This window comes from Hippocampus bargibanti, linkage group LG10 (assembly GCF_051943395.1).
Source record: "Hippocampus bargibanti isolate YZ-2025 linkage group LG10, ASM5194339v1, whole genome shotgun sequence".
Classification (NCBI taxonomy): Eukaryota; Metazoa; Chordata; class Actinopteri; order Syngnathiformes; family Syngnathidae; genus Hippocampus; species Hippocampus bargibanti.
Window position 1 is genome coordinate 791,516 of NC_142743.1, and position 13,837 is coordinate 805,352.

The window sequence follows — 13,837 nt, forward strand, 5'->3', positions numbered from 1 at the left end:
AGGCTTTATTATTATTTCCCCATTGTGGGATGAATAAAGTTTTTCTGATTGTGATTATTAATAGGAGCAGCAGTAGTTGTAGTAGTAGCAGTAGTGGTATTATGTTGCAAAAAGCATTTTGTGTTCAATTCATAGAGGGCTCTCGCAAAGAATGTGAATCCGAAAGAAGCATTTTAAAACTGTACACCCGAGCTACGATAGTTAACAGGCAGCAAAAGTGAGTCATATTCCTCCATGCGTGTGTATGTCACGGATGTGCGGTAGCAGATGGCGGCAGGTTGGTTGATCTTGGGTCAAAAGTTTGCCCACCCCTGTTGTAGAACCTTTGATGATACACCCTTTGCATGTAATGGTCCTTGTTTATTTGCACATGGAATGCCATCACATTTTTGCCTTTGTGATTTTAGATGAGTAATATTTACATTTTTCATATCATCCATCCATCCATCCATCCATCCATCCATCCATTAATCCATTTTCCGTACCACTTATTCTTCATTGGGGTTGCGGGGGTTCTGGAGCCTATCCCAGCTGTCTTCGGGCACCAGGCAGGGTACACCCTGAATTGGTTGCCAGCCGATCGCAGGGCACACAGACAATGACAAACAACCACTCACTCTCACACTCACACCTTGGGACAATTTGGAGTGTTCAAATATGCCTGCCATTCTTGTTTTTGGAATGTGGGATGGAAACCGGAGGACCCGGAGAAAACCCACGCAGGCCCGGGGAGAACATGCAAACTCCACACAGGGAGGCCCGAGCGGGACGCCAACCGGCCACCTCTGGACTGTGAAGCCGGCATGCTAACCACTCGACTACCGGGCCGCCCTATAATCAAATCAATTTCAATAATTCTCAGACAGACCTTGTGAATATACAACTCTGTTTTAATTAGTGAAGGGCTCAAAAAAGTTTCTTACCCAACCAAATCATTTTTTCCATTTCAATCATTTTCTCATGTATTCATATTTTTTTTAGATTGTGGCAGAATATATTTTTGATTTTGAGAAATATAGTTTGCTTCACTTTTAATTTTTTTAAACAAATCTGAGGCCTGGGTGTGCCCAGTAAAATTGAACTCAATTTCCAGTTAAACTATGATTTAGCAGCAGTTAGGGCACACGATGTCGCATCTTTTCTTCCCATAAACGATAAAGTAGTAAAAAATACAACTTCCACCCATCCATAATCTGAACCACTTGAACGCACATGGGCTGGCTGGAGCCTAACCAGCCTTCAAGCAATAGGTGGGGTCAACCCTGAATTGGTTTCCAGACAATATCAGGGCACACATAGACAAATAAGCATTCGCACTTGCAGTCACACTTGCTGTCACATCCTGATCGGCGTCAGGTGTGCGGCCCTCCCCTCGTTGCTCTCCGGGCTCACTCACCTCATACCAATCCCATTGATTCTTCTTCTGGCTATAAAAGCCACCCGGTTCCGCTCGGTTTTCGCCGGTGTATTCATTCATCCCATGACCCTGTCACCCAACAGTACGCAGGTTGGTCCCTCTCGGCTGTCGTGCCTCTCTGTTCGGTTGCCTTACCTTCTGTTTTTCCCTGCGTGTCTCGGTAAAAACCCTTTTTGAACTATACTGTCGCCATCGAGTATTTTGGATCCAGCTCCCTTCTTTTTTCATCCGTCAAGATCTGTTGCCACTCCTCGTGCGGACGTGACAACACCTAGGGACAATTTAAAGTGTTCCATTAACCTGTCATGCCTGTTTTTTTGGAATGTGGGAGGAAACCGGAGCACCCAGAGAAAACCCACAAAGACACTTGGAAAATATGCAAACTCCACCCGGAAACGGATACCTGCATTTCTGCACGATGAGGCCGGCATGCTTACCAAAAGATCATTGTGCTGTACAGACGGAATATTTTAATTGAGGGTTTTTATTTATTTTTTTATTGGGTCGACAACCCAAAACAGGAAGGTAGGGGCTCTTCCTTCTTTCACAGCACTTTGCACAAGGTAAATGGCAAACTTTAACCATCTTTGCTTGATTGGGACATCATGTTTCTGTTCAAGGTCCTCTCCAGCTAACTGGAATGTGGAGGAGAGTCGGTGAATGCTCGTTATCTTTGGCATCTCTGCCACACACTGAAACTTGATGAGTTTGTTCAAGGATGCTTCTTGATTAGAGTTTGGTCAAGGATACTTTCTTTATCTTTCTAACACATAAATCAAAGGCCGGCCTACTGCTATTGTACACCATGATCAGAACGTGCACAGGGATGCTTTCTCCATCTGGATATCGTTGATCTCATACTTGCTCACAAGTTGAAAAGAGTAAAGACAGATTTGCAGCCCCAGGTGTACTAACAGGTGTTGATTTAACCTTTTGACTTTGTTACTTACATGGTCACTTCTGGACTTTTGGAAGATTTAGCATTTTTCAAAAGTCACATTACCAGACAACCACGCATGCGTTTGGAAGATGGGAGGAAACCGGAGTACCCAGACTAAATCCATGCAGGCCCGTGGAAAACTCCATCACACCCATAACTTTTGCACTGTAAGGTTGACGATGTTGTCTAGACCACTAGGTCACCCCAGGATAATTTTTTCCAATATTTTGGGGAAAAAACATTGTGAACATCACACAAACACACATTTTATTTCAAATACCAAAAACCTCGAATCAGCAGCCTTCTGCACTTTTTGCACATTTGAAAATCTAAATGGCAACAACAAAAATACATTTTCTGGCACGGAATAAGTCAAAAACTACAAAGATCATCTAATGAACATCCTTGTGGTGTTTGATAAAAAAATTATATCTGTCATCTGGGTTGCTTTTGCCGTGGCTTTTGGCACTGTAGCATTTAAGCAGCTAACGAAAGATAGCAATGACAATGCAACATGTTATTTCTCAAAATATCTGCAAGGCCTAAAAACTCACTTCTTTTCGGGGTCAATTAAACATTTCTCCATAAACTCCAACTAGTCCACAATTACTCAGCCCGGATCATGACTAAAACCCCCTCCTTTCACCACATCACTCATGTCCTCCAGCCACTCCAATGGCTCCCTGTTAAACTTCGTATTGATTTCATGATACTTCTGTTTACATTTAAAGCCATCCATAACCTTGCCCCCCGCGCCTCCCGCTTGGTCCCGGTTTAAAATGATTACTTGTGCACCATTCCAAGGAAATTGAGGAAATTGCAATGTCCCATCACCGGTGAGCAATTTTTTTTCTTTTTTTCTAGGAGCCTACAAGCTACTCATTTAGTACATTGGGGCTACCTGTTGCTCTCGATGGTGACCTCTGCACTCAAGCGTCAACGGCAGTAGGGAAGCAGAGCTGTTGTGTTTACATATTAGTATCAGATAACCGTCCTCAGGCAAGAAGATGATTACTTGATTATTGCCAAATGAATCATTTGATCTTTCTTATTTTAATTCTATTTCGTGTGAAACTGAGCCCAGAACATTTGTAAAAAGCGTTCTCGTTCTAAATACCCCCCAATAACCCACAATTAATTTGTAATTAATTTAATTTGGAGAGTACACCAACATAAACTTAAATACGGCACATGGTGTTTTAAAAATTTCAGTATAGAATATTTAACATTGAAAAAATTGTGGGTATTTAAAAGGCTATGTTAAAATAACACTCTTCTCCTCATCATCACTACCTTTCTGATCCTGTGTAATATATCTTCGGTGACTCCGGCCCAGCTATTGTTTTGTCTTATCCTGGCACAAACAGACTAAAAGCTGTAAAAATATTTTGATAAAGGTATCAGTTTCTGCTTGCCCACTGGCCTGTGGTAACTCTTCTTTAGGTTAATGGATAGCTATTGAATAAACAGCAGGGGAGACATGACATTGCGGACTCACAGTGCACGTATTTGAAGAGGAAAGAAAAAAAAAACACACACACACGCAATGAAAAAGACAAGGGAGGACAAATTTCAGGTCTGTGTCTTCGTCTGATTTCCGTGAAAGTCTTGCCATTTGCCTTTGCCTCCTTTCATATGCGCCATAAATTTCATATTCATTTTTTTCTTACAGCTTGCATAGAGCCTCAGAGTATTGGGTTTGGGATGAACCCTCCATGCATAGAAGCTTTCGGGTCTTTACATCCGTGGTCTTAATCTCTTCTTTTGGCCACCTTAGCATTCCTGCAGGGTATCTGATCACTGGCAGGGCATAGCTTCTTGTTGCCATTGAGCTGGCTTCCTCACCCACTGGAGGTATTTGGCCATCGTCACTTTCCTTGTTGCCAGTTGAGAATCAGAATCAGAAAGCACCGAATAGTCCCACAATGGGGAAATTTGCAGCAAGCAAGACCACGCAAGAGCTTGACATTGGCTTGTGGAATCCCAAAGTACTTGTAGCTCTTCTGAATGTCTGCTCTTGTTGCTTCAGGGAGTGAGACTACCTTGCCCCTCTTAGTCACCATCTACACCACCACTACATTTCATATACGAGGTGAATCCTAGCTAGCCTGCATACTGCTCATTATCTTGCACACTTGCTTTCTGCTGTCTGTCACAGAGCTAACTGCAGCCCAAACAGGAAATGAACAACAAAAAAGCGAAAATATGTCTTTAGTTTTATCTGCGATACATAAGCAATCATCAAAAGAGCCATATATGGCTCGCGAGCCATAGGTTCCCGATCCCTGCTTTGAGGGATACTTCAGGATCGTTCGTCCTTTGCTTCCCAGACGTAGAAAAAGTCCCATTTTGCAGCAACTGGTTAATTTGTGCCGTGAGTTTCTTTAGCTAGTAGGTGCGCACCTTGTCTGGGCCTTGTGCTGTCTATGCTGTTATCTCCCATTTGTCCAACGCAGTGGTTCTTAAACTGGGTTTGATTGAAACCTAAGGCTTTCGTGAGTCGGTATCAGAGGTTCGATGGATCATCTGCCGCAGAGGTCCACCCTCAGTCTCGTCTACAGTTAGTGTGCACAGTTCAGCGAATAAGCATATGAAACTGGTGGGGTTCGGTGCCTATAACAAGATTAAGAACCACTGGTAAACTTCAAACGCTAGTAGAGCTTACATCTTCTCCGAAACCCTAAACACAGATACGTGGTTGTAACTTTTTGCAGGAATGCATCAAACAATAGGTTTATTATTTATTTAATGACAATAACAGATTGTGCTGCTGTGTGTACGCGTGTAGAAGATGCCTTTTTTGTCTATATTTTCGGACGAGAAGCGAAAATCCTTTATTTTTCATACATCGGATTCTTCATCAAGAACAATAAATAAGAGAATGTTGTAAGATGTCATTCAACATCACTATCAGATTGGTGTTACAGAAGAAAACAAAACACTTTTTTCCCTTCATTTCTCCACAACTATACAGTCTCAAATACCATCTGCTGGTTTTAACATGAGCTGGAATCAGCCCGTGGGGGTAACACGATCCAATTCTTTTCCAGTTGAAGCCTGTCCCGTGCTTCCATATGTCACAAAATGCTCTGCAGCCTTGGATTGTGGTCGACAATTGAGGGGTTGAGGACAGATATAACTTGCTGCACCTGTTGTCTTTTAAAAGGACACAAATTAGGAATCACCAGACGGGGGCAGAACAACCTTCAGTGAGAGTTTATGTTTTTTGATTACTTCAACCTCCCCCAAGAAAGATAATATGGATTTTCTTCTGTATTCAGCTATTGAATGTGTGAATGGACTCTTCCTGGCTTTCTGAGCGGGTTACCTGGTAATTGTCTTCAAATAAATTCAAATTATTATAAACATAGATCATTGTTGAATATTGGGTCAAACATTATGCTTTTCAATGAAGAACTGGCATGTCAAACGGCAAGTTGGAGCATTTTGACCTTTTACAGCAGCACAAATTCAGCGATTGCCTGTTTTTCTGAGCTACCGAATGTTGTGGTGTGCCGTACACTCAATTACATAGAGATGACGTTTTCCAAAGCATAGCATTGGTGTAAAGTTTAATGAAACCGACATGCTCATCTGAGGATTTATTCCATGACAAATTGATTTTAGATAATCAGCTGCGAGGCAAAGCACAAATGCCTATCAAGCAACACCTTGAAACTTCCTCTTAGATAAATCTGATCCAGCCCAACCCCAAAGCCGAATTTAATACGTGTGTTGTGCCTGTGGGTTGTTAACATAGCATGAGATGATAAGCAAAGCACGGAGACCAAATGAGCTGCCGGGGTTTCCACTCTATGTGTTAAAAATATGACCGAGCGAGGATGGATTAAAAAAAAAGCCTTACATTTCAAATTATTCTATACGTTTTCCACAAACTAAATGCTCTGCTGCTAGGCAGACAAAAATTGATGGTAAGATAATGTACGTTTTGTTCTTTGAATAACCTTTCTTTATTTTTGTCCATGTAAATTAAAGCTTTCCTGAAATAATGTCTCTGATTATAGGCCTTGATGTTGTGAAGGAACAACACCGGTTTATCATTAACTTTGTTCCATTCCTGCGAACAGCCAGAGAAATAACTTCCTCCTGCCAGCACAAGTGCAGCTGCCCTCTTTTTGAATGACTGACAATCACATGGGGGGTCATGAGTTGTTCCAGAGGTTGAACACTCATGGTTTTATTTCCATTCGAGTTTGTCCCGCTACTGCTAAGAATCAATCTGCTGCCCAAGGAGTGCGCGGCATCCCTGAGTTGATGCCAACAGACATTCCCAGTTCCTTATATGGACGGCCTATTCTTAGCCCATGTTTATGGGATGAACAAGGAGCTGCTGTTTGTCTCACTCTGAAAAGAGTCCAGTACTTGTGCTCAGAACTACAATATATGGTTGAATTTTACTCCGAATGTTTACTTCATAAATGCTACATTTTGAGTTCACTCTTAATTAGGTAATATAAAGCGCGACTATATAGTTTACATTTTATATATACAGTATATAGTATATACTATATAGTTTCATGAGAAGAATGTGTTGGAACAGTGAAAGGCGTTTGCGAATGTTTTGGATGACAAATGTATACTTTTTAGATGATGCCTGCCAAAGTGTTTTGAAACCAAATATGCGTTTTGTTAATTTACTGTAGTCTCCTCCCACAGGCACGCAACGTCAGCCCCCTTTAACACAGTCAAAATAAAATATCATTTTCATACCTAGCATTCATATCAAGACTGATTAAAACTGCTTTATTGTCTGATATGATAATTCCATCAATTGATTGGATTGGATTGGATGTAGCGTTATCTCGCATTGGAGACATTTCCATTTCACTGCAGCAAAGTTATCTATCTTCAAGCCTGCGAGATTATACATGTATTAAACAAACATTTCAGCAGTTAACCCTGTAAACCAATGACAAGATACCCGCCAATTACAAAGCCATTGTCTGTCTGAAAGGAGATATGTCTTATTCCTCTAACTTGCTGTTGCCTTTTTTTTTAAACGGCTTGACTCACAACATTTATATCAGTGGTGCAAAGCTCTGGTGGATCGTCCAATCATGTGGCTTTGCATTTCTTCCTCATATCATCACTAGGCTGGTTACCAAGGAGACAGTGAAGTTAGGTTCTTAGAAGTAGAGCAACCATTTGGGAAGAGTGTTTTTTTTTCTCAAATTTTGGATTGTTGATGGGGATAATACAAAGTTAATCACCATCTATATTAATGCTTATGTTCATAGAACACTCATGGTGTTGAGAGAGAGAGAGAGAGAGGGAGAGGGTGGGGGGTGAGAGAGACAGTGACAAAGAGAGAGAGATTTTATATTTCAAGTTTTAGTACTTGATTTCAGGCAGGGAGGGAGAGAGCCTTTTTATTTTAAATTATAGCACTTGATTAGATTAGATTATCCTTCAACAGTCTCATAGTGAAGAAATGTAAATTTCACAGCAGCAAAATTGTGTAAGGAAGACGGAAGGATAAGAAGACGTACACAAACAAAATACCGGAGCTGGTGTCAAGGCAGCCACTCTCACGGCACCATCTTCAAAAGTCAAAATAACAAAATAACATATAATATGACAACACACGGTCAATCATGTCTGTGTAAGATCTCAGTCGTACAGTAGTGGTCCATCGATGAAAAGGTTTCTTCAGCCGTCATCTGTACTTCTTTGAAGGTGTCGGACGTTTCGTTTCTTATCCAAGTAACTTTGTCAGCAAACTAAAGTCTTACTGGTAGTTTAGGCCCTATATATATCCCTAATGTCCAGACATGGCGGTGCCGGACTCTGCTATGATAGGTCCCTGCTCTCAGGTTGGGGGGAGCAGAAGACTACCCCCTGCAGCTGCTCCACTGATAGTTCCTATCGTTCTGACTAACGACTGACCTGATCGCCCCACTTCGACCGGCATCAGCTCATCAGTATTCCTAATCCTATGTTGCCTAAGCAGGCTCTTGTATGAACGATCCAAATTGAACCTCACCCCACCAAACCGGTTTCATGAAGCGTTTAGTTATTTTATGAATGAGTTGTTTCAATCATCAATAATCACCAATGAGAAGTCAACACAACCATGAAAAAGTCAAATAAAGTAGTAAACTCTTCAATTTCATTTTAAAAGAAACACAATTTTCAACATACTGCACTCAGTAGCGGTGGTAGAGACCGCCTGCCTCGGAAATTCCAGCTGCAGCCTTCCTGTGTGGAGGTTGAATGTTCTCCCACCATAGATGGCTCGTATAATGTACAGAGTCAGCTAACAAATGTTACTAAAAAGGTGTGGTTTTCACACAAACATGAACATCGTAGATCTGTTGTACTTTCTTTTTCCTATTGTACACATTATTAGAATTTACCGTTTGGTTGCTGGTTTTCTCCTTGAAATGATTGAGGGCAATGAAACTCTATAAACAGGATAAGGCCCAACGCACTCATTTGAATTCTTCTTCTTGTTCTTCTTCTTCTTCTTCTTCTTCTTATTATTATTATTATTATTATTTGTTTTACCTCATCATTCGTCTTTCTTCTTATTATTATTATTGGTTTTACCTCATTATTTCTATTTTCTTCACTGTACCTCCAACTTCAGCGTCAGCGCTTCTCCCACTCTGTTCGTGTCGCTGAGCATTTTGATTAAATGTCAGCTTGCTTAACTCCCACAAACTTCTATTACTTTTCCATTTTGCCAATGCCACTCCGATTATGTAGAAGAACACAGACTTGTGCAGTTCAATTGAATATGTATATATTCCATGGTTGATTAAAATGAAGTACCAGTATTATGTCGCAGTTGCTTGTTATTGATGATACTAGGCTTGCCTGTACGACAAATTCCTTGTGTGTTCTACATACTTGGCCAATTAAGATGATTCTGATTCTGGTTATTTGTGAATCATGATGAATCATTAATTTCACTGCTCCCTTGAGTTGACAGCTTGCTTTTATAGATATACAGGTACAGTAAAGTCTCGTTATATCGATATTCTCGGGAGTGGGAAAAAATATCGATCTAACCGGACTATCGATATATCCGATCCTGCGGCATGTAAATTTTCTCCTTGCGTTCATAGAAATAGTATCGTAATAAGCAGTACTATCGATATAACGAGACTTTACTGTATTTGGAAAATGAGATTTTTCATTTCGGTTATTGTATGATCAATCCCAAATGCAATGATATTGCCTTTAGGTGTAATTTGCATTGGTTTATACTAAATTTCAATTAATCTTTTCCAGGACTTGTTCTTCTGCCATGATCCCCCGCAAAAATGTATCTTTTGTTTTCTTCTTCACAGATGCAAATACTCGACAAATTTCCAGTTGAGGGTGGACAAAAAGATCCAAAGAAGAGGATTATTCCATTTCTGCCAGGTAATAGCCTCCCCCTGAACAGACTCCCAGATTAATAATGCATGCACAATGCGTCAATGGGAGCCTGTACCGATGCCTGTTTGATCTGCACATCTGGAGGTTCGAATCACTGCTGACAGGATGCTGCCTGTGACTTTCTCATCCAGAGTGATTTTGTCACTCTGCCCTATTCATCTTTTTGAGGCTCGCTTACCGAGCGTCTGGTTATGCATGCATGGATCATTTAATCGCATGAATTCACGTGTCTTTACACACTTCCTTGCATTGATCCAAGGCACGCCTCACATGTTTGCCTCCTCACTTGTAAATCGCCGCCCGTCATTCATGCCAACCCACAGGAGAGTGGCAGTGATCAATATTGCGCTTGTGGTGGTTTAGTTGTCAGAGGCAGTCCACCGGCTCTGCTTATAACACTGATATATTCCGTTGTGTGCATCCCCCCCCATACCACAATAAATTGATCATGTTAATTTCCTTAACTCTTAGTGAATTAAAATTATGGTGCCAGTGTGTTTTGGTAAACATTCCTTTTAAATCCTGCAGTCAAGACACGAGGTTGACTGAAACTCAGCCATGGCAGCAAATACCTGTACATTGAAGAAAATGTAACCATAATCTGTTTCATGACATGGTTTGAATTATATGTGTTTGGAATTAGATGTTCCAGAGGCCAAACTGCCACTATCATAAAACCTTGATGAACTGTACAGGTAATCGTTGAACTTAATTTTGCATTCACACAGGAGTAAATTTTGCCATAATGGCCAAGTACCAAGCCAAATCAAATTTCATCCATCCAATCCTCTTCTGAACCGCATATCCTCAGGGGGGGGGGGGTGTTTGATGGTCGCTAACTCAACTGTCTTCGCGCAATAGGCAGGCACACAGAGATCATCAACCATCCATGGTCACACTCAGCCTGCTATCCATGTTTTTAGAATGTGGAGGGAAACTGGAAGACCTGGAGAAAAGAACCTGCACAGGCCTGGGGAGAACATGCATGCGAACTCCACACAGGGCAGTCAGAGCTGGAATTTAACCCGCAACATTTGTCCTGTGTCAATGTGCTTGCTCAATTATTAGTATTATTTTTTTTGGGGGGGGGTTGGTCATTTATCTAAACCTTTCTCTTTCTTTGGTTAAAGTGCCAACTATCTACTAATGTCCTTGATTTTTGCTCTCATGCAGGCAAAATTCTCTTCCGGAGGAGTCATGTGCGAGACGTGGCTATGAAGCGATTGCGGTTCATTGACGACTACTGCAGGGTAAAGAAACCTTTTTGTAAACATACTTAAGTTTCCCCCTATGGCTCTGTGGAGTATCAACAATATATGCGAGTTCAAATGTCATGGTTGTGTTGTCCTATCACATGCTTCAGATATAGGACATGTGGCTTGGGAAAAGTTCTCGCTATTGGACTGGAGCAGAAAGTATTAGTTTTGAAGGTGCTCTGGCATTGTACACAGCTTAGTCATAGGATTCTGTGTTGAAAACATATTTTGTAAGATTCATCTGCGATATGTTAACACCTGTACACAATTAAAACATATTGACGTGCTTTATAATCTGGGTCTAACCATCAATTTCGTGCACAAATCCTATTATTTAAAGGACAACTGACGACAAGTTGTGTCCATAATTTGTAAAATTGCGTCAAATGACTTCTACTGAGCGTATTTTACAAAGATTCCACCGCATATAGCTATATTTTACATTTTAAGGCTCGCGCTGAATATTCCGGAAGTCTTGTTTTTGAGTTGGTGACGAGTCCTCAGCCTACATCACTGAAGGAACGCCCCTGAGCGAGAAAGGACATACCTCAATGCATTTTGCAATACTTTGTTTGATCTGAAAACTTCGTGTTGATCCGTGTTGATGGCGAAATTAGAAGGAAAACACAAATAACGCAGTGGTGAATCGTTGTATGTTACACTGAGACAACTATTAGATATTCGCTGACAAAAATTCCAAGGTGAAAAAATCAACCAATTTCCAACGGAGCTCTGGTGCCATCTTCTGCATTTTCTGTGACGCTACACATCAATGTTGATCCCTCAAAATGACCCGGAAGACCTTCTTTAATCGATTGCAAACATTTCTACTTTCCTCCTCAGAACATTTTGAATCGTATTCATCACTGGATGCGTAACAAGAAAGCATCTTCTCCGAATCTGAAGCCATTGTTTTGATTCTCGAGCAATGCAAGACGTCTTGGCGTGAGAGCTTACACAGACGTCTGCTCAACCTTGGTTTAATTAGGAGAAACATACCCTTACACACAAATAAACTGAACCACTGTCATGTTTACAGTTGCTATCGCGAGCCACTTTTTTTTCCACCCAGTATTGGGGTGTCACGTTGTTTACTTCCTATATCCTGTTGATGGCCTGATGAGAGGAAGAATAGTTACCCAGTGTTCACCAAGCATCTGCTCTCTGGAGATGGTTTGATGCTGGGTTCATCAAGCCTTAACTACAGTTGCTCTTTCAATAACATAGCACGCCATGAATGCAGTCGGAATGTTGCTCAGATATGAACAAAAAAATCTACATTTTGCATTCATGTTGCTTATCTTAGCTTCAATGTAAAATTCCACGTTATTTCTGATATATTTGTTGAACGTACTGGACCTTGGCTGTTTCTGTGAAATATGACCTCCTTTTGTGGTTTGGCTTCGCCAGTGAATATGCACTGATATTTATGGCAAACGAATATGTTGAGACTTTTTTTTGTGAATGAAGTCCTTTTTAAGAGTAGTTGAAGCTAGACGAATCGCAGAAGTGAGCATCTGTGAAGAACAGTATGGTTTCATGCCAAAAAAGAGGACAACAAGTGCAGTATTTGCTTTACAAATGAAGTACAGAGAAGGTGAGAGGGAACTGAATTGTGCCTTTGTAGAATCTGGGGAAAGCCTATGACAAGATGCCCAGAGAAGAATGTGCATGAGGAAGTCTGGAGTGACAAAGAAGTATGTCAGAGCGGTGCAGGACATATATGATAACTGGTGGAGGTGGGACTTCACCAGGGGTCAGCTACGTGATAAATTATTATTACAGTAAAGTCTCGTTATATCGACATTCAAGGGAGTCCGAAAAAATATCGATATAACCGGGACTATCGATATATCCGACCCTGTTTGCACGTAATTTTCTCCGTGCGTGCATAGAAATAATATCGATATAACCGGGACTATCGATATATCCGATATCGATATAACGAGACTTTACTGTATTATGATTATTATTATTATTATTATTGTTATTATTATTATTAAGACTAAGAATAACAATCATAATAATAATTATAAAGGAGTTAAGATCTTGGAAATGTGCATGGCAAAGAACCAAAAAAAAAATCCTCCCATTGCAGTTTTGGCTTCCCAAAACAGCCTCATCGTATCATCATAATGTAAACGAAAACTTGTCACTGTAAAAATCTCCAATGGAGGTTACATGATTTTCCTAAGTTAAAGATAAACTCCATAAACTCCAAATCAGAAATTTCTCCATAAACTCCAACTCGTCCAAAATTCTTCAGCCCGGATCATCACCAAAACCCCCTCCTTTCACCACATCACCCCTGTACTCCAGCAACTCCACTGGCTACCGGTTAAACATCGTATCGAATTCAAAATACTTCTGTTTACTTTCAAAGCCATCCATAACCTTGCTCCTCCCTATCTTTCTGACCTGCTTCAAATCTCTGTTCCCTCTCGGTCCCTCAGATCCTCATCCTCCCTTCACCTCTATGTGCCCTCTGCCCGTCTCACCACGATGGGATGCAGAGCTTTCAGCCGCTCTGCTCCCAAACTCTGGAATTCACTCCCACCCAACATCCGTAATATTGACTCCCTCCCTATTTTCAAGGCTCATCTCAAAACCCATTTGTTTAAAATTGCTTTCAATGTCTAATTCTCTCTGCTATTTTATTATTTATCATTTTACTTATGGTTTTATTGTTATGTGCTGTGTTCTATTGTTTTTATTGTAAAGTGTCCTTGGGTGTTTTGAAAGGCGCTTGAAATAAAATGTATTATTATTATTATTATAAATGACTGGTGTGTGAAGAGCTGAGTGCTCGTGCGCATC

The 13,837-nt window shown here is 40.8% G+C and overlaps 1 protein-coding gene across 5 annotated transcripts in view; it reads left to right on the forward strand.

Annotated features, from left to right (window-relative positions):
- Positions 1 to 13,837, forward strand: part of sh3pxd2aa (SH3 and PX domains 2Aa) — a 90,954-nt gene that overhangs the window by 15,215 nt on the left and 61,902 nt on the right. For 4 of the 5 annotated variants that reach the window (XM_089005488.1, XM_089005490.1, XM_089005489.1 and 1 more), the window contains 2 exons: positions 9,674 to 9,749; positions 10,938 to 11,014. In XM_089005488.1, the coding sequence (XP_088861614.1) occupies positions 9,674 to 9,749; positions 10,938 to 11,014 (153 nt within the window). Of the gene's footprint in view, positions 1 to 5,639; positions 5,689 to 9,673; positions 9,750 to 10,937; positions 11,015 to 13,837 lie in introns of those variants that run through there. The other variant, XM_089005492.1, reaches the window with a different exon arrangement.